At 40.8% G+C, this 27,150-nt stretch overlaps 1 protein-coding gene across 2 annotated transcripts in view; it reads left to right on the top strand.

Moving 5' to 3' along the window:
* The window catches only part of LOC126236687 (pseudouridine-5'-phosphatase-like), a 112,552-nt gene that overhangs the window by 15,506 nt on the left and 69,896 nt on the right, over positions 1–27,150 (top strand). For both annotated transcript variants that reach the window (XM_049946178.1, XM_049946177.1), the window contains exon 2: positions 9,707–9,925. In XM_049946178.1, coding sequence (XP_049802135.1) covers positions 9,707–9,925 — 219 coding nt within the window. The remainder of the gene's footprint in view (positions 1–9,706; positions 9,926–27,150) is intronic.

Below are 27,150 nucleotides of genomic sequence, written 5' to 3'. Positions count from 1 at the left end.
ACATGGTTCGTGCTCGGTTAGTTTGGATTCTTGAATCTTGACGGTTACTTACCAATTTTCAATGCGGCTTTCGTCGCTGCCGCTCTGCTGTTGACCACCTTGTGACCTTGTCGACATTCATCATGAACAACTTTTTGCGAAAGCGCCAAACGGTAGCCGTGTTCTTCGGTTTGGAGAAGGCTTATGATACCTGTTGGAGAGGAGGTATCCTCCGCACTATGCACAGGTGGGGTCTACGCGGTCGCTTGCTCCTTTTTATTGATTCCTTTTTAACAGATCGAAAGTTTAGGGTACATGTGGGTTCCGTATTGTCCGACGTCTTCCTCCAGGAGAACTGAGTGCCTCAGGGCTCCGTCTTGAGCGTAGCCCTTTTTGCCATAGCGATCAATCCAATTATGGATTGCATTCCACCTACTGTCTCGGGCTCTCTTTTTGTCGATGACTTCGCGATCTACTGCAGTGCCCAGAGAACATGCCTCCTGGAGCGCTGCCTTCAGCGTTGTCTAGACAGCCTATACTCATGGAGTGTGGCAAATGGCTTCCGGTTCTCTGAAGAGAAGACGGTTTGCATCAACTTTTGGCGATATAAAGCGTTCCTTCCGCCATCCTTACATCTCGGTCCCGTTGTTCTCCCCTTCGTGGAAACAACTAAGTTTCTAGGGCTCACACTGGACAGGAAACTTTGTTGGTCTCTGTACGTCTCTTATTTGGCTGCCCGTTGTACACGTTCCCTTAATGTCCTCAGAGTTCTTAGTGGTTCATCTTGGGGAGCGGATCCCACTGTCCTGCTTCGCTTGTATCGGTCCATAGTCGGATCAAAGCTGGATTATGGGACCCTCGTCTACTCGTCTGCTTGGCCATCCCTCTTACGCCGTCTCAACTCCATCCACCATTGGGGGTTACGTCGTGCGACCGGAGCATTCTACACTAGTCCCGTCGAGAGTCTATGCTGAAGCTGCCGAATTACCATTGACCTACTGGCGCGACGTACTGCTTTGTTGGTATGCCTGCCGGCTGTTGTCAATGCCCGACGACCCCTCTTATCAGTCCTTCTTCGCCGATTCTCTCGACCATCAGTATGGGTTGTATGTGTCTGCCCTGCTGCCCCCTGGAGTCCGCTTTCGTCGCCTGCTTCGACAATTGGATTTTGCCCTCCCTACCACCTTCAGAGAGGGTGAGAGCCCGACACCACCATGGCTCCAGGCTCCGGTTCATGTTTATCTCGACCTCAGCTCGCTCCCGAAGGAGGGTACTCCGGCTGCAGTGTATTGCTCACGGTTTGTCGAACTTCGTGCGCGACTTGCCAGTCACACCTTTATTTACACTGATGGCTCCAAAACTGACGATGGTGTCGGCTGTGCCTTTGTCGTCGGGGCCGGCACCTCGACCAGTGTTCCAGCTTTACGGCCGAGCTTTTTGCTCTCCATCAGGCCGTTCAGTATGCCCGCTGCCACCGCCATTCATCTTATGTACTCTGCTCTGATTCACTCAGTGCTCTTCAGAGCCTTGGAGCTCCATATCCGGTCCATCCCTTGGTGCAACAGATCCAGCAGTCCCTCCATTCTTCTGCTGCTGATGGCTCTCCTGTCAGCTTTCTGTAGGTTCCCAGCCATGTAGGAGTGCCTGGGAATGAGGCTGCTGATGCTGCAGCCAAGGCTGCAGTCCTCCTGCCTCGGCCAGCCTCCCATTGTGTCCCGTCATCTGACATTAGTGGGGTTGTTTGTAAGAGGCTTGTGTCTTTGTGGTGGGATACTTGGTCATCCCTACAAGAAAACAAGCTCCGGGCAGTAAAACCGTTCCCAACTGCTTCACAACCTCCTCCCGACCATCTCGGCGAGAAGAGGTCCTTCTGACCAGGTTGCGGATTGGGCATTGCCGGTTTAGCCACCGCTACCTGCTCTCCGGTGACCCAGCCCCGCAGTGCCCTTGTGGTCATGCATTAACAGTGCGCCATGTTTTATTGTCGTGTCCCCGTTTTAGTCAATCTCGTGTTGTCCTGTTTCTGCCATCTACTTTACAGGATATTTCAGCTGATGACGCTCGAGCAGCTGCTCGTGTTCTTCATTTTAAAACTTTGACTGGCTTGTCCAAAGACATCTAACTCCTTCACTTATTTTATCTGCACCTTTGTAAGAACTTTCTGGTGTCGTCCCCCCCCCCCCCCCCCCTTGAGTTTTACTAGATTCTATGTGCTCTAACAATTGTGACTGGGCGCTAATGACCTCAGTAGTTGAGCGCCCTTAACCCCCCCCCCCCCAAAAAAAAAAGGAAAAAAAAAAAACCTTCTACCTGCTCATCTACCCTTCAAGGAGGCTGGGGACATTTGACAGAAGTGGTCTGTTTATGTTGGGAGATACTTACTCCGTCATTAGCTGCTTGTGAGCAAGTGGTGCCTATTCTCTACCATTTGGAGGTAACATCATAATTTTCCTTTCATTGCATTTAGGACCAAATGATTTTTCCTAGACTCTCCAGCACTTCCGGAGAGAGGGATCCTCATCTTACATAAAATTGTACACACACCACAAGCTGCACATGCACATTGGTACTTCAGCCACTGCAGCCCACAACTAGTTCTAGACACAAGTATCAAGTGGTCCTATTAGTATCCACAGCTGAAGAAGACAGGGCTTGCTATGAGATTGCCATGTTTGAAGGGGGACCATTTCATGGAAGGCGAGGATCCACAGTTCAATGTCTTTTTTATTTATTGAATTTAATGAATGTTATGAATTGAGAATTAGTAATCTATTGATGAGAGCATTCTCTTGGAATGCATAGTTGAATTCTTTCAGGTATTATTAAAATGGCTGAATGGAAATTACTATTACTGATAGTCTAACAACTTCTGTTTCCCATCCGGAAAAATAGGTAATATTAAGATGTCAGATTCTTCTTCTTCCCTCCCACCATCCAAGCACAAAGACAGCAAGGTGGGAAGCGCGTGCCTTTTTTTCACTTAAAGTGCCCCAAGCCTCTGATTGAGTGGGATTTGCTTGGAGTGCTCGACTTGTCCTGCAATGGGCCTCAGACCTTGTCATGATACACAATAAAACTACTCCACACCTAAATAGGGATCATAAATGCTACCTGCTCAAGGTTTACAATTGCATCTGGCTTAGTGGTGAATTCCTTTCGCTGTGATGACATTCTAATCATAAAAACAGGAAAAACTCAACTTCCATTGGTAGCTGCAGAACAGTCAGTCGGAAGAACATGCTAAGCAGATTGCACAAGAAGATGGTAGCATGTCAGTTCTACTGGATGTTTGAAAAACAATGCCTGTTGTCCGTCCAACTATCAGTCTCTCTACTGATAGGGGAGGACCACAGCTACCCACCTGGTCCTGTTGGACACAACCAACTGGAAGGATTTCACCATTACCTTAGGAATGCCTTTTTCAACTTGAATAAAGTATATGATACTGCCGTGCATCACCACAACTGGGGATTTTTGAGGTTTTATCTATAACTTAACAATTCAACCACTTTTTTTGTTAGTTGGTGCACCCATTAGTTTTCTATAAGTCCAGGTGAACAGTGTCGAGCAGATCTCAATGTTGAGTGTTACACTATCATTATAGCCTTCAGTGGATTACAAGTGCCCCATAATTGCTCCCACCCGCTGGTGGTAGTATAGATATGCAGATCACAGTCTGTGGCCTTATCCATGCATGAACACCAAGAAGCTGTACAGGTAGCACCCTATTGGGCTTTCTGTCATAGCTTCTAATTTTCTCTTGCGAAAACGTGGGTCCCACACTTTTGTTGCCGCTCAATGATCCATCCCAATCTGGAGCTCTACTTGGGGACAGACACCTGGAAATAGGCAAAGAGTCCTATAGATTAGGCCTCTTTTTGACTATAACCTGACACGATTACCTCATGTCTGTCAACTTAAAACAAGCTGCATGTGGAAGCTCGATGCTATCCACTTGGTTAGCCATGTTTTGGGATTCTAATTGCACCACCCTCCTAAGCTTCTAGGGAGCACTGGTCTTGTCACAATTAGCCTACCAATGCTGTGTATGTAATTCAACAGCATCTTTAGCTTGGCAACTGTGAGCCACAGTTCATTGTTATGGCATAAGGCTAGCCATAGGTGCCTTCTGTACGAGCTCCAATTACAATCTTCTGGTGGAAACTGGGATTCTACTTCAACAGTGTAGATAACACCAAGAGCTATCCAATGACTACCCCCCCCCCTCAGCGCCCCCCCCTCTCCCTTCCTGAGCCATCAGCCAGCTGACTGAATTCCTCTCCTCTGCCAGCCTCTTCATCTCATAGTAGCACCCTGACACTATGTCCTCAGTTATATGTTGGATAAATTGCAATATCTGTCTTTCCCTACAGTTTTTACCCTCTACAGCTCCCTCTAGTATCACGACACTTATTCCCTGTTCACCTTTATACATGTTTGGAGAACGAAGGTTCAGATTTAGCGACCTTGGTTTAGGTCTTCTGTGATTTTCCTAAATCACTCCAGGCAAATGATCGCTTTGATAGGGCGTGGTCTATTTCCTTCCCCCATCCTTGCAATAATCCAAGCATGTGCTATGCCTCTAATGACCTCATTGTTGATACGAAATCAAACCCTAATATTGCTTCCTTTTTTCTTTACTTACAGAAAGCATTTGACAATGTTTACTTGAATATTCTCTTTCGAATTCTGAAGGTGGCAGGGGTAAAATACAGGGAATGAAAGGCTCTTAACAATTTGTAGAGAAACCAGATGGCGGTTTTAAGAGTTGAGTGGCATGAAAGGGAAGCAGTGGTTGGGAAGAGTGTGAGACAGGGTTGTAGCCTATTACCAATGTTATTCAATTGGAATATTGAGCAAGCAGTAAAGGAAATAAGAGAAAAATTTGGAGTACGAATTAAAATCCATGGAGAAGAAATTAAAACTTTGATGTTTGCCGATAACATTGTAATTCTGTCAAAGACAGTAAAGGACCTAGAAGAGCAGTTGAATGGACTGGACAGCATCTTGAAAGGAGGATATAAGATGAACATCAACAAGAGTAAAACGAAAATAATGGAATGTAGTTGAATTAAATCGGGTGATGCTGAGGGAATTAGATTAGGAAATGAGACACTTATAATAGTAGATGAGTTCTGCTATTTGGGGAGCAAAATAACTGATGAAGTAGGAGGATGTAAAATGTAGACTGGTAATGGCAAGGAAAGTGTTTCTGAAGAAGAGAAATAGAGTATAGCAGGAAGTTTTTTTTTTCTTTTTTTGAAAGTATTTGTATGGAGTGTAGCCATATATGGAAGTGAAACATGGACGATAAATAGTTTAGACAAGAAGAGAAAGAGGCTTTAGTAATGTGGTGCTACAGAAGAATGCTGAAGATTAGAGGGGTAGATCACATAACTATTGAGGAGGTATTGAATAGAATTGGGGAGAAGAGGAATTTGTGACACAACTTGTCTAGGAGGGATTTGTTGGTAGGACATGTTCTGAGGCATCAAGGGATCACCAATTTAGTATTGGAGGGCAGTGTGGAGAGTAAAAATCTTAGAGATGAATACACTAAGCAGATTCAGAAGGTTTTAGGCTGCAGTAGGTACTTAGAGATGAAGAAACTTGAACAGGATAGGATAGCATGACCCTGTCATCATGTCCCTTCTTCTTGTCAGTGATTTCCATAACTTCCTTTCTTTGCCAGTTCTGTAGAGAATCTCCTCATTCCATATCTTATCAGTTCACTTAATGTTCAACACCCTCCATAGCACCACATCTCAGACACTTTGATTCTCTTCTTTTCCAGTTTACCCACAGTCTATGATTCACTTCCATACAAAGCTGTGCTCCAGATGTACGTTATGAGAAATTTCTTCCTCAAATTAAGGCTGATGTTTGATACTCATCCATCATGTGCTATTTTGCTTCCAAGGTAGCAGAATTACTTTATATGCTTTTTGGTCACTAATTTTGATGTTGTTTCACTAATCACATTTCTAATACTACTCATTACTTTCATCTTCCTTCAGTTTATTCTCAATCCATAGTGCGCATGTGTTCATAAGACTCTTCATCTCACAGTACATGCCCTCACTTTCACTGAGGATGGCAATGTCAACGGAAAATCTTGTCATTGATATCTTTTAATCCTGAATTTTAATCCCTTTCCTGAATCTTATCTTTTATTCGCTTCATTGATATATTGTATAGATTGAACAGTAGAGATGAAAGACTGCATCCCTGTCTTACAGCCTTTTTATGTAGAGCAATTCATTCTTGTTGTTGTTGTTCTTGATTCGTACACATTTTGTATATCACTCACCTTTCCCCATAACTTACACCCATTTTTTGTGGATTTTTACCATATTGCACTACTGTAAATTGTCAAATGGTTTTTCTGTTATGACAAATCCTATGAACATGCTGTGATTTTTCTGAAGTCTGGCATCTATCAGCAGGTGTGAAACCAGAACTACCTCTCTGGTGCCCTTCTGAAAACTGAACTGGTCATTATCTGACAGTCAGTTTTCTTTTCCATTCTCCTTTATACTCTTATTTTCAGCAACTAGGAGCGTGAGCTGTTAAGCTTATTGTGCAACAATTCTCACATTTATCAGCGCTTGCTGGCTTTGGAATTGTGTGGATAATATTTTTCTGCAGTTCAGATGGTATGTGTTAAGTCTTCCACAAGGAGACTTGAGTAGTCATTTGGTTGCTGCTTCCCCAGTGATTTGTCAATATTACAAAGGAATGCTACATATTCCTTTGTCTTGTTTGACTGCAAATTGTCCAAATATCTGATAAATTGTTACACTAATACTGGAGCCCTCATCTTTTACTCTAATGCTCGATCCCCTATGTATTCCTATCAACTCCCATTTCTTCTTTGATCATTCCATCAGACAAGTCCTCTGTATTTAGAGGTGTTCAGTGTACTCTTTTGACTGATCTCCTCTCTTCTCTGTACATAAAACTGGGATTTCTATTGCACTCTTAATGTTGCTGCCTTTGCTTTTAATTTCATTGAATGTTGTTTTCACTTTTCTCTATATTCTGTATCAGACCTTCCAGCAACTGTTTATTTTTCAGTTTTTTCACGTTTTTCCTATAGATATGTCACCTTAGCTTCCTTGCACTTCCTGTTGATTTTCATTCCTGAGTGAGTTATATTGCTGTACTCCTGTCTTCCCCTGAATATTTTTGTGCTTCTTTCTTTCATTGATCAGTTGATGTACTTCTTTTATCCAAGGATTCTATATTATCATCTTCCTGCTACCTGTGTGTGTCTGTCCAGCTTCTGTGGCTGCAGTTTCTAGAGATGTCCATTCTTCCTCAACTGAGCTGCCTACTGTGGTATTCATTATCACAGTATATACAGCCTAAGAGAATTTTAAACACATGTTATCATTCCTCATTATTTCAGTATCCTATTTCTGTCAACACTGATTCTTCTGGATTATTCTCTTAAACTTCACTCTACTCATTCTTTCTTTCTTTCTTTCTTTCTTTTGCTGGTGCCTTGTCCCGCAGTTTCACAGGTTTGGCACGGTTAGGAATGGGTTTGGCAAGGTTAGTTATAAGGGGTGGCCGGATGCCCTTCCTGCCGCCACCCCGTACTGCCCCGGACGGAATTAGTGTATCCCCAGCTGTCTGCGTCTAGTGTAATCCAGGGAATAGTGCGAACATGTTCAGGTGTCTGCAAGTTGTGTAACTGAGGCGGAACGTGGGGACCAGCCCGGTATTCACCTAGTGGGATGTGGAAAACCACATCCAGTCTGGCTGACACACCGGCCGATGTCGGTAATCCGCCAGGTGGATTTGATCTGGGGCCGGCGCGCCTACCCGAGTCCAGGAAGCAGCGCATTCGTGCTCTTGGCTAACCTGGCAAGTCTGAACTTCACTCTACTCATTGTTGTTATTAAATTACAAACTCGGCCTGTATCTGCTCCATTGTACGCCTTAAATCTCTTTTGGAATCTCTGACCATTGTGTAATCTGTCTTGAATCTTCCCATGTCTCCAAGCATTTTCCTAGTATACCACCTACTCCTGCGATTTTTGAACAGTGTATTTGCTATTACTAGCTGAAATTTATTGCAGAACTCAATCTTTTTCCTCTCACATTCCTGCTAGCGAGCCCATATCCTCCCATAACCCTGTCTTCTGTGCGTTCTCCTACTGCCACATTTCAGTCCTCCATGATTATTAGATTATCATCTTTCTTGGGATAGTGAATTACCTAATCAGTATTCTCATATGTTTTCTGTCTCTACATCTTGTGCTTGTGGTTTCATCATGTGTACCTGAGTAGTAATATTGTCCAATTCACAAATGATGGTGGGATTGCATTGTTGCCAGTTCCAAGCGATGGTTGCAGTAGACACATACACATGCTTTGCGCTTGAAGAAAGCTTGTAGCCTGCTAGCTATATCGCTTATGTAGAATCTGTTGTTGATTGCCACCATCAGTGATGACAACTTGCAACAAATGTTCCCTAAATAACTTGCTACGATAACGTTTAATGCTTGCATTGTCTAAGAGGTTTACAGCAGAGCATTCAGTAGTAGTAGTAGCAGTAGGCAACGGTGGCATTGGTTTTCTGTAGCTTCTGATAAGAACAACGCTATCACTGAACTGTTGGCAGTAATTCACTTTCTGCCCTACCTTCCTGTTCATAATGAATCCATGGTATCTACCTTTAATCACGTCACCAGGGCTCCTAAATTCTTATGACATAATGAACAATAAAGGGGTGCACAGTCGGTATCTCTACCATCTGTGAGCAGAGATGTTGAGCTATCACAGTCAAATAGTGTCCTGTGCTACAGCAAAGGGACACAGAAGTCATCACAGGGCACAGCTGCATGAATTCAGCTTCATGCTGTTTTATGATAGTAGAAAGAGGGTGGGACTTTTAAGTGCTATTGGGCAGGAAAGAATTAATGCAGCTGGTATGTTTCAAGTAATTCTTAAGCATAGGTTACATTAGACATCTATCTCCAAATGACACAATAAGAGGTTGTGCATGGGGGGGGGGGGGGGGGGGAATTGGTTGGAAACATTAGGGGGGGGGGGGGGACAGATTACTGATCAGAAGTTCACACCCTAAACCTAAGAGGTCAGTGACCTGCCACACACCCTCCTCCCTCCACCTTTTCCCCCAAGCAGTCCTTTCTTCCTTCCTAAAGTAAGGCTTAAAAATTTCACGAGTTAGGATTAGTATTTTCTACTTTAGATGTTTCAGTTAGAAGTACTTAGAATTTAGCCTTCTTTAATGGCCAGTCATTCTGTCTTCTTGTAATTTTAACTGTGTTTTCATTTAAATTTGCCCTTCAATGCAGTGCTCAAAACAACCAATTTTTAAAGTAATCATGAGAATCTCTCTTTCATTTTTTTGTATTGTAGCTACTTTCTGCTTTTGGCATCAATAGTTTAACATTACTAACACTGCACTCGCATATGTATTATAGTAATGCAAGAAGCAGGTTTACATAATATTTGTTTTGATAAATAGCTACAAGGAGCTAAGTAGTATTGTGAGGAAGCAGGCGAAAATCAGGACTGTAACCTCTGTTCGTGGAGATAATACATATTTGTGTGAACATGAAACTTTTGTAACATTTTGAATTCATAGTCTAAGTACAAGAATGCCACAGAACATAATTACCGTCAGTTTTTTTATACCTTGGTATGAAAGTAGAATGTCACTAAATAGTAGTTCTAAATGATAACATTTCAGACACCGAGAGGATATACACCATTGCTACACAGGAGATATGCCAAAAATATGGAAAGACTTTCACTTGGGAAATCAAGCAGCAGCAGATGGGTATGACGGGCAAAGAAGCGGCGGAACATATAATTAAAGCCTTAGAGTTACCAATAACAGTAGAGGAGTATATTATACAAGCACAGGCTTTATACCAAAAACTTATGCCGGAGTGTAACGTATTACCAGGTAGATATCTATTTGAAGTTATTAATTATTATAATATTCAGATTTATTATTGTTGTTTGTCACAGATTCTGAGAAAATATATGCAGAAGTTTTTGATTCTATTGCTGCAAGACACAAAAAGAGGTTCACTTGGAAAATTCATGTAAAAATGATGGGTATGTTGGAGGTAGCTGCAGCACAACTTATGATTGATGACCTTAATTTACCTATGAATGTTGATGAATTTTTGTTACTACAAAGAAGGGGTTTTATGAGATATCTACCACATGTTCATCTGCTGCCAGGTATACTGTTCTATTAACTTACTTGTAAAAGAAGTTGTTGATTAATGCGATTTCCAGCTCGTAGGCTTTGTAGTGTTTCTTTAGTTAAAAAAAAACCATTAATTAGTAGTAATACATTTATGCATTCCTGAAACAATCATTTTGTCTCGTATAAATCTGACATAATTGCAACAGTATTAGTTTTTTATATGAGGCGTGTTTTATAAGAAAGTACCATTTTGAAATAAAAATAAAGCAGAGAGTCTTTTCTTAACAATTTTATTTTCACATGAAAGCCTGTACTTTAATCTACTTTTCTACATAATTCCCATCAATATGTAATGTATTTACATTTCTTGGAGAGCATTTGAAATGTCTCCTCAAATTGAGAATCCCAGTGACTGTGAAACGCAAGTTGTGATTCATTTTCTTAGTGCTAATGGCATAAAACTGGATCAGTGAAGTGTGTGGAAAAAACTATTATGAGCAATGGCATGGTACAGAAATGGGCAAAAGCCTTTAAAGATGGCCATACGAATGGTCATAATGAGGAATGAAGTAAGAGACCTTTAGTCATTATTAATGATTTGGTGCAGAAAGTTGATTGTGAAAATGAAAAAGAACAGTTGCATTATGACTTTGACATCAGGTGAAGAGTTTTCTCAAGTGTCAAGAAGTGTGCTTTGTGCAGTTGTTGCCTAATCAGGCAACAAATTTATAGGAGAATGGGATTCAGCAGCTGATTGTATGATATAATAAGTGCCTTAATATTGGTGGGACATATGTAGGAAAGTAGATTCAAGTACAGGCTTTCATTTAAAAATACAATTGCTAAGAAAAGTCTACTTTTTTATTGTTAATTCACAACAGCACTTACTTAAAACAAGATGCCTCATATCTTGTTGCATTGGCCTGTCCTTTATATTGAAGAGTACCACACTTTCAATAAACAAACCAACGGTTTTACAAGTTGTGCCTTACTCGTGAACATGTTTTCAGTGATCCAGGAAAATATTTGCTTTATTGTAATTCCATTCCTGCAGTCAAAATCATTAGCCATTTTGGCTTTGTCAAACAAATAAAATTGTGGTGTGTAATGAGCACCATTGAAGCATGAATACTGCACATGAAGAGAGGCACAGTAACTATGCCCATTATGTACGTAATTTTATTTGTTTGATGAAGCTGAAATGGCCAATGATTCTGACTGTGCTATCACATGAAATGGCATGATATGTGTAACGCCAATACTTTTCTACTTAGGTCTGAAGATGATCTTCACTGGCTGAAATGAATTACCTAATTACAAATACAGGGTGTTTCAAAAAGGACTTTACAACTTTGGAAACTCATATAAATTAATTCATAGTACCTACAGAGGTGATTGCAGTGTCAATTTGTAGGGAAACACATAAAGTTTTGTCTTGTGTAGTTCGCTAGTGCCAAATCGCACTGTAATGAGCATTAGCAGCAGTTGTGTTGAAGATGGCTGCCTACACTGGACCCAAATGTGCTAACTGTGTGTTTTGGTTTGAAGAATCGAGGTCGAAGACAACAGTCCAGTGTAATTTCCATACCAAATATGCTAAAGATCCTCCTTGTAGGCCTACAATTTACGAGAGGCGTAAATGTGCTCAGTAAGACACGGGAAATCACCAGGTCGTCCAAGCACATCTGACAATGTCATCGAGTGAGTGAGACTACATTTTGTCAACAGCCCTACATAATAGACTCGGTGCGCATCTAGCGAAATGCAAATACCGCATATGACTGTTTGGTGTGAGTGTTTGTTGAAAAAACATTTGCATTTTAAACTGTACAGTTTGACGATCATACAAGTAATGAAAGACACTGATAAAATTGCTCACAAGAACTTCTGTGCCGATATGTTAAATTGATAATGTGAGGATGAACATGCTTTGGACAAAAATCATCTTTTCTGATGAGTCATCTTTTCACTTAATTGGCAAGATAAAACACACAACTGTAGGATTTGGGGCAGTGAAAATCCACATTAGCAACTGCAACATGTTCGTGATAGCCCTAAACTGGACGTTTTTTGTGCATTGAGCAAGAACAAAGTGTACGGCGCCTTTTTTTCTGTGAGAGAATGATCATCGGGATAGTGTACCTGGATATTTTTGATACTGCAAATCGACAATGATGACCAAGAACGAAATGCTTACTTCATACAAGATGGTGCACCATCACACTACCTGGCTGATGGCTGGGATTTTCTCAGTGACCACTTTCCAGGTCAATGGATTGACCGTGATGCGCTAATTGCATGGCCCTCCTGTTCCCCAGACCTGTCATCACTCGATTCTTTTTTTTTTTTTTTTTTTTGTGGGGATTCATCAAGGATATCGTATTTGTACCTCCTGTCCCGGCTTGTCTACCTGAACTTTGAACAAGTTACACCTGCAATGTTACAGTGAGTTTGGGAAAAAATGACTTCCAGTGGGATGTGTGTAGGATAACCAGTGGAAGCCGCATACAACATCTTCAGTTAAAGTAAAAAAAAAATGATGTTTCCCTACAAAATAATACTAAGCCCAGATCTATATCTTCTTTCAATAAATATATATGTATTTTTAAATTTGTGAAGTCCTTTTTGAAACACCCTGTAAACATTGTGAGGAAGATTGGAATTATAATAAAGCAATCACCAAGTGAGGTGGCCCAGTGATTAGCACACGGGACTTGCATTTGGGAGGCCATCCTGATTTAGGTTTTCTGTGTTTTCTGTAAATCACTTCAGGCAAATGCTGGGATTGTTCCTTTGAAGGGGCACGGCTAGCTTCCTTTTGCACCCCCCCCCACCCCCCCCACCCCCTCACCCTCCCCCCGTCCAGCCTGATGGCTGTGTCCAGTTATTCACCACTGATACATTGTCAGTAGGGAACTATCATTACTTTATGATGATAACATGAATTAGTTTCATGTGGTATACTGAAAATAATTCTTTTTGAATGTGGATAATTGCAATAATATGCCAATTAAATTATAATAAAATTAGTGCTAAACTACGCAAGCCTGTTATATTATTAAAATATCTAAGAGTAACACTGTGAAGCTGTATGGAATTGAATGAACACATGAAATCAGTGGATGGAAGAACTGGACTTGTTGGAAGGATTCTGTAGACCTGTAAAGGTTATCACATTTGAGGTGCTAGTGGATCTGTTCCAGAGTATTGCCCATAAAAATAGGCAGACTCATTTATCTTTGCAACTATTTCAGTGGTAACAAGTCATCTGCAGGACTGTTCATTTTAAATTGTCGACTTTTCCTTTTTTTTAATATAATTATGTATTTCTTTATGGGCTTTAAAAAGTCAAATGGAAAAACTAGTAGTACTGATCTGTGCTGTGCGCATGGGGGGCTGATGTCAGTTTCACAGGGAACAGCGAAATAATTTCGAGATTTCATGGGTTCCGGGTGCACTTGCCACTATTCACTATTCTTTACATGTTTCACCTTACTTCAGACTGTCTGTCTGTCTGTCTGTCTGTCTGTCTGTCTGTCTGTCTGTGTGGCAGAGCATGATGTGAGTTCGGCTTGTGAAGATCAGTTTTCCAAGGTAGGTCAAGCGGGCCAGAGGGAGGGGATGGGAGGCACCTGGTGTACCATTGTGTATGCCCTTGCTATATAACCACCATGTATTAGGGTGTTATATAAAAATTTCATTCAAATTAAAAAAGAAAGAAAACTCTCTCTCACAACGTACACTCCATGTCAATAAAAAATGAGTATATGTAGGTAATAAACAATTGTCATTATAAAATTTGAAGTATTCGTTAAGTACTGTATGCACATAAATCTAAAAAAAATTGGTGACTTGAATGAAGGAAACGGAGAGTACAATGGACTTCAGTTAGTCCCACTGCCCTTATGTCATGTCTTAGTGAATACAATATGGGGAACTGCTGTGATAGATTCATTTAATTTAATTTTAAAATTTTACTTTTGAACAACCTATTGAACTTGTATTTACAAACTTAAACATTTCCATTGATAAATAGTATTTATGAAAGTTAAAATGGAAAGTATGGGCACTTTGTTTTCAAAAACACAGACTAGCATGTTGAAAAGTCAGTTCTAGCAAGTCAGGACTACTTGTCCTGATTTTAATACATAATTATAACAAAGTTCTCAGTTACTCTCTGTGGGCATAAATGATGTTTGCAGGGAACTACAAGTTGAGATTTTGTGAAAGGTTTGAAACTGAGCAAGAACAGGCTAAGACAATGAACAAAAGTATAATGAAACGAGGAACTAGTGACAGAGGTGGTAAAGAGATATGGTGGAACTGGAACAAGGAACAAATGAGCATAAAAAAAAAAAAAAAAACATGAAACTGACTACATGAGGCTAATGGGAATGAGAAATGGTGGTACTAGAACAAGGAACATCTGACCAGAAAAGAACAAGACGAATCAAACAAGACTGAGGTGGGAACGAGATATAACTGAAGAAGTGGTGAATGATCTTCCCTTAGAAGTCATTCGTTGGTCCTTCAGTTCAGTTTAGTGAACCGTTCCTTTCAGGCCTTTCCTACACAAATGACCCACATCTATTACTCCATTGTTAGTAGCTCTTCCTCACGACACACTGCTGGGATGATACCAGGTCAGTACATATACAGTAATAAAAATATGGAGGGGATTGAAATGTGAATCGTTGGAAGAGAGACAGTATTGCTTTTATGAAGCCAGGAAAATTTAGGTAACAGGTATTCAAAGTAGACTGTGCAACAAATTTGCTGCCACTGTCAGGTGTTTCATATGGGGTTGACATGAACAAAAAAAAAGTGCCTTGTTGTTTTGTATTTGCTTATTCCCCTGAATTTTTGAAGTGTAGCTCATATGAATTCAGTCACCATTCACTCCTCAAATCCATACTCCCTTGTGTCGAATTACCAGTAGCAACCTCTCAGAAGTGTGACACTCCAGTTGGTGAATTGCTAAGACTCGTAAAATAATGGTTGATAAGAGTTTTGACTATTGTACTATATGTACCGCGTGTAAGAAAATAGTACTGCACTTACTGTTCTGCTAACTTAAACTCCCCATAGATGAGTAGCATTTCTACCCTCTCTTCGTTGGTGTACATTCTACTCACACAACTCTTCAATTGACGATTGTTTTTGGAATGACGGATGTGCATTCTACTTATGTTTAAATTTGTCCTCTGTCAACATCAGCATGTGGATGTTTTTCATTATCCCGAGTACCTGCACTAAGCGCTGGGAGCATCAACATCAATATTGTGTTATGTAATTAATAATGTTGTGTTTCAGTGAATGGTACACTCTGATATATTTTTGAATCGGTCTTTAGGAGAGGAAGTGAATTACTGAATAAAAAATACAGGGTGCCATTTAAAAGGCATACCGCTGTTCATATATTTGTAAAAAAAAAAAAAAAAAAAAAAAAAAAAAGAACAAAGCTACAACAAAGGCAATCATACTGACTGATGTCCTCCTGACGGTTAAAGAACATTGCTTTTGAAACATCTTGTAATTTGCATCTGGACAAACAGTTATTTAGGGTAGTAAAGATAAATTGTACACCCTGTATATGTATATATACTAGGTGGAGAAAAATTGTGTCACAAAATTTTAGCCGTGGATAGCTTATGCCGGTAGAAACCAAAACTATTAATGTTGTGAAGGTCAACAGTGCATGATTTTTAAACTAAGGAACCTTGGTGCCACGCGCTCTGATTGGCCGCGAGATTGCCCTGTTGCCGAATGCTCTGGACAACACATGACCGTGAATGCTATGCCTGCCGGAAATTGTGATGTATCCAAGACGGCCTGCATGCTTGGTGGTGGCGCACCAGCCTTCCACTCTGGATGCCTGGGGGTGAATTCGCCAGGGTCCCGACACATCCAGTGTAGTTTCATAATAAGACATACAGGGAACAAACCCATCAACAGCTGTTAGTTCACGTACAGAAAGTCTTTTACAAATTATGTTGGCCCTGAAAAGGGCCTTCTTTATAGCTAGAATATTGTTTACTTAAAGCAGGTGCTGGAACTAGTCTAGCATTGCCCTCATGTGACTGGCGGCATGTTGAATGCAATCCATTAATTCCTCATAGTGTACCGTATTTACTCGAATCTAAGCCGCACCTGAAAAATGAGACTCGAAATCAAGAAAAAAAAAATTTCCCGAATCTAAGCCACACCTGAAATTTGAGACTCGAAACTCAAGGGGAGAGAAAAGTTTTAGGCCGCACCTCCAAATCGAAACAAAGTTGGTCCATTGTAATATGAGACACAATTTAGGTCAAGTGGATGACGATAAAGCTACAGTAGTTTGGTTCGAGTCGTAAGCTTAGCAGTTAAGCTTTACCAGGTAGCCATTGCTATGTGTCAGGTGCTCCGTCCCTATTTATAAATAAGGGTACCCTTCCTTTTTCACGTCCTTCGTATGGTTTGAATCGATTGCTTATTTTTCTTTGATCTGATAAGTGCCGTTCTCTTTGTTGTAGGTGTTTACGTCACTCTAAGCTGAAGATGCATTACTGTACTGTGTCATGCATTGTTTGCCGCATTCTGATAATGAGTGTTTACGGCCTGTTGCCGCTTGCAGCATGGCTTGCTTTTGTGCGCGCTACTGTCTCATTAGCGAAACAGTGGCAAGAGACTGCAATTTGTTGTTACTTACACTGCTGCTTTCTTGGATAATGATCAACAAGAACCAAATAATAGACTGCGTATGATAGAAGATGTTCTCAACGATAGTTAGAAAAAATTTTTCTCCATTTGAAAATCTTTGCAGACGCCTCTTTAGTACATTACATTCTGCACAAAAATTAGAGTCGTCTTAGATTTAAAAATCTAATCAGTTGCCGTGCTTCATTACTGACTGTATCACTATTAGGCATAAGAATAATACTAATATAAACATGACGTGAGATGTATATTCTTCCGCGTTTGCTGTTGTCTTACTCTACTTTCGTAGTTTATTAGGCAGACAGGATTTAAATGAGATAGCAGCAAACATGAAAGAATACATGGCAAAATGTTTATATTCGTATTATTCTTATGGTGAAGAGAATAGGCCCACTGCATGTGATTCACAATTCATAAAAGTTCCTATTAGCAACCATCTCTCCTCACAGGTAGGAAAAAATTCAGAACGTAGAGTTGGCCATATTGACAAACGTCCCAAACAGTCTTGCCATTCGGATTTTCGTAGTACATTGAAATGCTGCTACATTCGAAGATCAACAATACAGAATTTGTATTTACTTCGTTAGGTAATGTATGAAAATGCAGTGGTCTAAACTCAGGGTGGAGAAAAAAATCTTGCCTTCCAACCTTTTTTTTCTTTTTATTTATTTACTGACGCAGAGGTTTTGGTGCCAGTATTTATCTTCGTGCCTGCAAAGCTGCCTGTGTAGCGCTACATATATTCGACGGCAGAAGTTAGTTCTGGCGGCACCTACCAACATTTTTCAGAACTTGCGCTTACTTTGCACTCGATTCTAAGCCGCAAGCGGTTTTTTGGATTACAAAAACCGGAAAAAAAGTGCAGCTTGGATTCGAGTAAATACGGTATGTGTGAACCGACAACCGTAGCGCTGCCTGTCAACCAACGAATGGCAACAGAGCAATCCCACGGCCAATCAGAGCATGTGGCACCAAGTTTACATAGTTTAAAAATGGTGCATTGTTGACCTACACAACATTAGTAATTTTGGTTCCTACGGGCATCAGCTATCAACGGTTAAAATTTTGTGACACAATTTTTCTCCACCATGTATTTCATAATAATTACTAGCGACTTGGTCCAGCTTTGCATGGGTAGCATTAAGTATCCACAGGCCCACTGCATAGAGTTACGAACAAAATTCAGAGAACAATATTATTGTATTGTATTGTATTGTATTGTATTGTATGTTAACCGGGGACCTAGAAACGATGGAGAGGCTCCATCTCCGCCGCAGCCGCAGTGATCCACAACCCTATGACGACTACCGCAGTCCACTTCACCCCTCCGCCGCCCCACACCAAACCCAGGGTTATTGTACGGTTCGGCCCCCGGTTGACCCCCCCCCTCCCCCCCGGGAACGTCTCACACCAGACGAGTGTAACCCCCATGTTTGCATGGTAGAGTAATGATGGTGTACGCATACATGGAGAATTTGTTTGTGCAGCAATCGCCATCATAGTGTAACTGAGTGAGGCGGAATAAGGGGAACGAGTCTGCATTCGCCGAGGCAGATGGAAAACCGCCTAAAAACCATCCACAGACTGGCCGGCTCACTGGATCTCAACACAAATCCGCCGGGCAGATTCGGCCGGGCAGATTCGGCCGGGCAGATTTGTGCCAGGGACCAAGCGCTCCTTCCCACCCGGCAGAACAATATTAAATAAATGAATATCCTGATTTTCATAAAACTTATGCGATGCAAGCAGTGCACGCAAGGAAAGTTGTCTGAAGGCATACATGTTATGTGTTCCATTGTGGCTGTTGAACGCAAATCTTGCGTGTGGGTGTGGGAGGGGGAAAGGGGGGGGGGGCGGAATTAAGTATGTATTTGAGGCTCACTGAAGTGTCACAAATAAAAGAGAAAATAAGAACAACACACACTATCTACATGTATAGCTCAAGTTACAGCACTACTGTTCTATGTTTAATACACACAGATGCATCATTGAGACTCATTGTACAGTTCTTTGTCATGAACTCTCTATGGCAAACTTCTCTGCTGTGCTACACGAAGCATCATGTCCACATCTAGTTTTGATTCAAGAAATGCAGGAAGCTTGAAGTTGTCATGTGCTGTGCTGCTGAAAGAATGTACCGTATATAAACGAAGCAAAGTTGCTGAAGTTGCTAAAGTAGTTGTTCGGAAACCATTTTACTTGTAGCATTTTATAATGATATTTCAAATTTAAATAGCTCACTACCTGTTGCTCGAAGAATTTGCAGTGGTTTAAGAGTGTGCATTGTGATTGCTAATGGATTTGTATGTCCACGATCAGTTTTCCACCTGGGGAAAGGTGAGCTACTGTGTAATGTGGAGTTCGAGCCACATTTCATTTCTGGTGGATCTCCACAACACTGAGAGGGGAATGCTAGGTTAAAAGACACCGTGAGAAAAATTACCCCAGGTGGGATTTGATCTCTCAACCTTTCAGTTTTCAGACCAACACAACAAATGCAAATTTGATCACACTTGCTGCACTCTCCAGTTACTGTTCCTCTCTCAAATTATGGTTGCTGTTCGCTAGGTGGCAGTGGAATCATTTTCACAACTTAACTTTAGTTCATCGTCATTCACGCAAATTGTACAAAACATTTATAAGTTATACACACAAACCTTCTGCATGAATCAGTGTACCTATTAGTGAAAAATCCGTACGGCAGTTCCTGATGTCAGCCGGCATTTATAGACTTCAGTTTACATATGCAGAGACATTAATACTGACCTTTTTTGTACTTCAAAAAACTAGTGTTGTCATAATTGATTCCTCCAAATCATGTTGAATATTTTAGAAATGTAAAAAATTTAAATCATTGATCTCATTTCATTAAATCATATAACTATATTGTAAAATTTTGTGCAATTAAATAACAACCTTAAATGCTTTGTAATGGCTTTTAATTCACAAATTACTCTAAAATACGGTTTTTGTAGATTAATAATCACGAAAATGCCTCTTAGTAGGGCCCTCCTTACAATTTCAGCCTAGGTATATCTAGATCCTAAATATAGCCTAGGGTGTAGAGGATAGTTATTATTAAACTTTTGGTAGCTTGAAGACTTTGTAACTAAAAGTCTAAGAAGCCGACCTTACCTAGGGTATTGGACAGGTCACAGATGGTGGATAGCGAATGTTCCATCAAATATGGTGGACAGCTGCGAATACAGAATAAGCAGTCCCAGACCAAGGCTAAACAAAACCAGATCTACTTTTCTTCTACCTTCTAGCATGTGGCAAAGTGGTCAGCATCTGTTCACCAGTGGTGCAACTGAAATTTATATTCTGGAACTAACCTGTCAAGTCTTAATACTGTGAGTTCGCTCAATGAGTCTACTGTACATAACGTGATACCAGCTGCAATCATCGTGGAGCATTTTGATAATCACAATATTACCTCGGATGGTTAATCCACCACCAGTATTACTGGCGCAACTGGTCTTTCAGATTCTGGTGTGACCAGGTTAAAATGCAGTGTGATTTAACAGAGGAAGTCAGAATAATCTGGCCAACTTAAACCAAAACAAATACATTTTTTGCAACACTTAATATACAAACATTGTTGCAACCAAGTAAACTTCATATATCGAGAGATACTGTGCTGACGTAAGTTGTCGCCAGCACACCGGTCGGCAAAGAAGCAGCAAGAAGATCGATAGTAGGCACTGGATCAAGCGCACCTATCTGGAGAGAGACCAAAGACACTCAAGTAATGCAGCGCCAATGCCCTTTTGACAGCAAATATTTAGATATCTGCCACTGACTGGAGGGCACAGTCTCAGATCAGGCAGTCTCAGTCAATATCGCAGTCGCTCAGTCACTAGCTCAGTCACTGATGCACTAAATCACATCCTAGTTTGGTGTCTGTCATTTATCGATTAGCGGGACTTGCACTTCACCAGCAGTGAGACTAACATGGACTGTCAGAGAAGAGCTTGTACGACAACACCTGGACTCTTAAAGTTAAGTAGCTTCCTGTTTATATAAATAAAGAACCCTGTTAATACCTGTGTGCAGTTATATAGTAAGAAGAGGATATTGGCCACCAAACAGCATCCTCTCCCTTGATTCCTATGGTGCAAGACTCAAGATACAGTAAAGGAATAGAAGATTCAAATTTTGGTACTTCAAGAAACACGAACGACAGACAGTAAGTAACACCATGGATTTTGGCAATTACTGTGTTTCTTTCTTATTTTTTATTTATTTATTTTTTTAAGTAAAAATGATAAAGGAATACTTAATTATACACCACATCTGGGAGTTATATTTAATACCTGAGGTAAAGCCAATTAATAATAGACTAATTTATTTATTTATTTATTTATTTATTTAACCTGGCAAGATTAGGGCCATCAGGCCCTCTCTTACATCTAACCAGGCATTCTACTTATTTTACATTCATATGTTTTAGTAGGCATGTTAAACTACATCTAGTACAAAAAGTGAAATAAACAATTTGAAAGGTACACCTGGAAAAATACATACATATAGAGTTTATATTCTTAGATCACAAGTACTGTTATAATTAGACATTATTGAACAGACAGATTTGAGATAGGAGTGCTGGCAGCAGGGAGTATGAGGGAGACTCATGTTGAAGGGAGGAGAAGAATAGAGAGACATGATGAAACATAATTAAGGAAATATAAAGGAAAAGAATATTGCGTGGCTAATAGAGATGGATGAAGAGGAAGGCATCTCAGGAGCAACATAGGAGACGCTAGCTTTGCTATTTGACGGATGAGGGGATTGTCCTTGTACATTAATTTTGTGGAGAACTTTATAAGGATGATAGTAGGAAATGCTTCAACTTCTTCTTAAAAGCAGCAGGAGATTGAATTTTGCGCAAGGTAAGGGGCAGTTTGTTCCAGAGGCGGACAGCGGCAACTGAGAAGGAGTTTGCAAAAGTTTTTGTTTTGTGAGTGGGCACAGTTAGGATACCAAATAAGAGTGACCTCGTGTTTCGATTATGATGACATGACAGGTTTTTAATCTCTGAAGCAAGGTACTGGGGTGTTTGCGCCTCGAGGAGTCGGTGGAGTAGACATAGAGTGTGGTAGTCGCGCAATTTGTCCGGCCGCAGCCACCCTAGCTGGGAGTATGAAGCACTAATATGATCGTATCGGCGAATGTTGCAGGTGTAACGCACACAGGCATTCATGGTTAGCTCTAGCCGTCTTTTGTTTTCACTGCTCATGCCTTGTTGAATCACATCACAATAGTGGAGGTTCGGTAGAACGAGTGCTTGCACGAGCTGGCGTTTCAAGTCCTGTGGAAATATGTTCCGAAACTTTTTGAGAGCATAGAGACAAGCAGACGTCTTTCGGCACACTGCGACTGTATTCTCCGCCCAGTTGAGATGAATAATAGACTAATGACAACTTCTCGTAAATGCGCAGATAAAGAATGCCGGTCAATGAGGATAACTGTAAAAAATCTGAAGACGTTAATGAAACTTGGGAAATGTTAGAAAGCTTCATCTCGAAAATTCCCTCAAACGATGTTAAAATTTCAATGGGTGGTTTTAATGCTCAGTTAGGTAAAGAGAAAAAAAATACGAGAAAATTTTGTTGGATGGATTTGCTGCGCATAAATGGACAAACCAAAATGGTCAAAGACTTATTGAAACATGCAAAAAAAAAAAAAAAAAGGTCAGCAAATTAAAAAAAAAACCTCTCTAAACAAAAATCTTTGCGGGCACCCAATACAGTTATTGGGAATTTCAGATTGATCATGTAGCTACTTCATAGCCTGTTGTTGTTATTGTTGTTGTTGTTGTTGTTGTTGTTGTGGTCTTCAGTTCTGAGACTGGTTTGATGCAGCTCTCCATGCTACTCTATCTTGTGCAAGCTTCTTCATCTCCCAGTACCTACTGCAACCTACATCCTTCTGAATCTGCTTAGTGTATTCATCTCTTGGTCTCCCTCTACGATTTTTACCTTCCACGCTGCCCTCCAATGCTAAATTTGTGATCCCTTGATGCCTTAAAACATGTCCTACCAACCAATCCCTTCTTCTAGTCAAGTTGTGCCACAAACTTCTCTTCTCCCCAATCCTATTCAATACCTCCTCATTAGTTACGTGATCTACCCACCTTATCTTCAGCATTCTTCTGTAGCACCACATTTCGAAAGCTTCTATTCTCTTCTTGTCCAAACTGGTTATCGTCCATGTTTCACTTCCATACATGGCTACACTCCATACAAATACTTCAAGAAACGACTTCCTGACACTTAAATCTATACTCGATGTTAACAAATTTCTCTTCTTCAGAAACGATTTCCTTGCCATTGCCAGTCTACATTTTATATCCTCTCTACTTCGACCATCATCAGTTATTTTGCTCCCTAAATAGCAAAACTCCTGTACTACTTTAAGTGTCTCATTTCCTAATCTAATCCCCTCAGCATCACCCGATTTAATTTGACTACATTCCATTATCCTCGTTTTGCTTTTGTTGATGTTCATCTTATATCCTCCTTTCAAGACACTGTCCATTCCGTTCAACTGCTCTTCCAAGTCCTTTGCTGTCTCTGACAGAATTACAATGTCATCGGCGAACCTCAAAGTTTTTACTTCTTCTCCATGAATTTTAATACCTACTCCGAATTTTTCTTTTGTTTCCTTTACTGCTTGCTCAATATACAGATTGAATAACATCGGGGAGAGGCTACAACCCTGTCTCACTCCTTTCCCAACCACTGCTTCCCTTTCATGCCCCTCGACTCTTATAACTGCCATCTGGTTTCTGTACAAATTGTAAATAGCCTTTCGCTCCCTGTATTTTACCCCTGCCACCTTCAGAATTTGAAAGAGAGTATTCCAGTTAACGTTGTCAAAAGCTTTCTCTAAGTCTACAAATGCTAGAAACGTAGGTTTGCCTTTTCTTAATCTTTCTTCTAAGATAAGTCGTAAGGTTAGTATTGCCTCACGTGTTCCAACATTTCTACGGAATCCAAACTGATCTTCCCCGAGGTCCGCTTCTACCAGTTTTTCCATTCGTCTGTAAAGAATTTGCGTTAGTATTTTGCAGCTGTGACTTATTAAACTGATAGTTCGGTAATTTTCACATCTGTCAACACCTGCTTTCTTTGGGATTGGAATTATTATATTCTTCTTGAAGTCTGTGGGTATTTCGCCTGTCTCATACATCTTGCTCACCAGATGGTAGAGTTTTGTCATGACTGGCTCTCCCAAGGCCATCAGTAGTTCTAATGGAATGTTGTGTACTCCTGGGGCCTTGTTTCGACTCAGGTCTTTCAGTGCTCTGTCAAACTCTTCACGCAGTATCTTATCTCCCATTTCATCTTCATCTACATCCTCTTCCATTTCCATAATATTGTCCCCAAGTACATCGCCCTTGTATAGACCCTCTATATACTCCTTCCACCTTTCTGCCTTCCCTTCTGTGCTTAGAACTGGGTTGCCATCTGAGCTCTTGATATTCATACAAGTGGTTCTCTTCTCTCCCAAGGTCTCTTTAATTTTCCTGTAGGCAGTATCTATCTTACCCCTAGTGAGACAAGCCTCTACATCCTTACATTTATCCTCTAGCCATCCCTGCTTAGCCATTTTGCATTTCCTGTCGATCTCATTTTTGAGACGTTTGTATTCCTTTTTGCCTGCTTCATTTACTGCATTTTTATTTTTTCTCCTTTCATCAGTTAAATTCAATATTTCTTCTGTTACCCAAGGATTTCTATTAGCCCTCGTCTTTTTACCTACTTGATCCTCTGCTGCCTTCACTACTTCATCCCTCAGAGCTACCCATTCTTCTTCTACTGTATTTCTTTCCCCCATTCCTGTCAATTGTTCCCTTATGCTCTCCCTGAAACTCTCTCCAACCTCTGGTTCTTTCAGTTTATCCAGGTCCCATCTCCTTAAATTCCCACATTTTTGCAGTTTCTTCAGTTTCAATCTGCAGTTCATAACCAATAGATTGTGGTCAGAATCCACATCTGCCCCTGGAAATGTCTTACAATTTAAAACCTGGTTCCTAAATCTCTGTCTTACCATTATATAATCTATCTGATACCTTTTAGTATCTCCAGGATTCTTCCAGGTATACAACCTTCTTTTATGATTCTTGAACCAAGTGTTAGCTATGATTAAGTTATGCTCTGTGCAAAATTCTACAAGGCGGCTTCCTCTTTCATTTCTTCCCCCCAATCCATATTCACCTACTATGTTTCCTTCTCTCCCTTTTCCTACTGACGAATTCCAGTCACCCATGACTATTAAATTTTCGTCTCCCTTCACTACCTGAATAATTTCTTTTATCTCGTCATACATTCCACGCTCCGATCCGTAGAATGCCAGTTTTCTTTCTCCTGATAATGACGTCCTCTTGAGTAGTCCCCGCCCGGAGATCCGAATGGGGGACTATTTTACCTCCGGAATATTTTACCCAAGAGGACGCCATTGTCATTTAATCATACAGTAAAGCTGCATGTCCTCGGGAAAAATTACGGCTGTAGTTTCCCCTTGCTTTCAGCCGTTCGCAGTACAAGAACAGCAAGGCCGTTTTGGTTGATGTTACAAGGCCAGATCAGTCAATCATCCAGACTGTTGCCCGTGCAACTACTGAAAAGGCTGCTGCCCCTCTTCAGGAACCACATGTTTGTCTGGCCTCTCAACAGATACCCCTCTGTTGTGGTTGCACCTAGGGTACGGCCATCTGTATCACTGAGGCACGCAAGCCTCCCCACCAACGGCAAGGTCCATGGTTCATAGGGGGGACTTCATAGCCTAACTACAAAGAAATTTAAATGTCCAAGTTTGGAAATTGGCTAATATTGATTCTGACTATTATTTAATGCGAATAAAAGTAAATCTTCAACCTAAAAAACATTTTCAAAACAAAAAAATGTTATCCCAAAATTTGATGCTGTTAAAATAACCCCAACTTGTTGTTGTTGTAATCTTCAGTCCAGAGACAGGTTTGATGCAGCTCTCCTTGCTGTTCTACCTTGTGCAAGCTCCTTCATGTCCGAGTAACTACTGCAGCCCACATCATTCTGAATCCGTGTAGTGTATTCATGCCTTGGTATCACTCTGATTTTTACCCTCTGCACTTCTGTCCAATACTAAATTGATGATCCCTTGCTACCTCAGAACATATCCTACCAACTGAGCCCTCCTTCCAGTCAAGTTGTGCAACAAATTCCTCATCTCCCCAATTCTGTTCAGTACCTTCTCATTAATTACGTGATCTACCCATCTAGTCTTCAGCATTCTTCTGTAACACCATATTTCAAAAGCTTCTATTCTCTTCTTGTCGAAACTAATGTATACTCGATGTTAACAAATTCGTCTGTTTCGTAAACGCTTTCCTTGCCATCGCCAGTCTACATTTTACGAGGGTCACTCCAAAAGAAAAGCACACTATTTTTTTTAAAATCCATCTTTTATTCTATATGTTTAAAAGTTTTACAGTGTGTAGATACATCCTTTAGGAGCAATATTTTTATTTCTCCACATAATTTCCATCCCTCTCAACTGCCTTACGCCATATTGGTACCAGCGCCTGTATACCCACACGGTAAAATTCTGGACCAACCTGTTGGAACCACCCTTTGGCAGCGTGCACAAGGGAGTCATCATTTTCAAACCTTGTTCCACGAAGAGAGTCTTGCAGTTTCCCAAAGAGATGATAGTCACATAGAGCCAGGTCAGGACTGTAAGGCAGGTGTTTCATTGTTGTCCATCCGAGTTTTGTGATCGCTTCCATGGTTTTTTCACTGACATGTGGCTGTGAATTGTCGTGCAACAGCAAAACATCCTTCTTTTGCCGATGTGGATGAACACAATTCAGTCGAGCTTGAAGTTTCTTCAGTGTAGTCACATATGCATCAGAATTTATGGTGGTTCCACTTGGCATGATGTCCACAAGCAAGAGTCCTTCGCAATCGAAAAACACCGTAGCCATAACTTTTCCAGCAGAAGGTGTGGTTTTGAATTTTTTTTTTTTCTTGAGTGAATTTACATGATGCCACTCCAATGATTGCCTCTTCGGATGATGGAGCCATGTTTCATCACCTGTCACAATTCATCCAAGAAATTTGTCTCCACCATTCTCGTACTGTTCCAAAAGTTCACTGCATATTGTTTTTCTTGTTTCTTTGTGAGCCACTGACAGCATCCTGGGAACCCACCTGGCACAAACCTTTTTTAACGCCTACACTTTCAGTATTCTGCAAACATTTCCTTCCCCTATCCCAACGTAGTGTGACAAT

This window comes from Schistocerca nitens, chromosome 2 (assembly GCF_023898315.1).
Source record: "Schistocerca nitens isolate TAMUIC-IGC-003100 chromosome 2, iqSchNite1.1, whole genome shotgun sequence".
NCBI lineage: Eukaryota > Metazoa > Arthropoda > Insecta > Orthoptera > Acrididae > Schistocerca > Schistocerca nitens.
The sequence above is the reverse complement of the archived record's forward strand: the minus strand, read 5'-3'. Positions and strand labels throughout refer to the sequence as shown.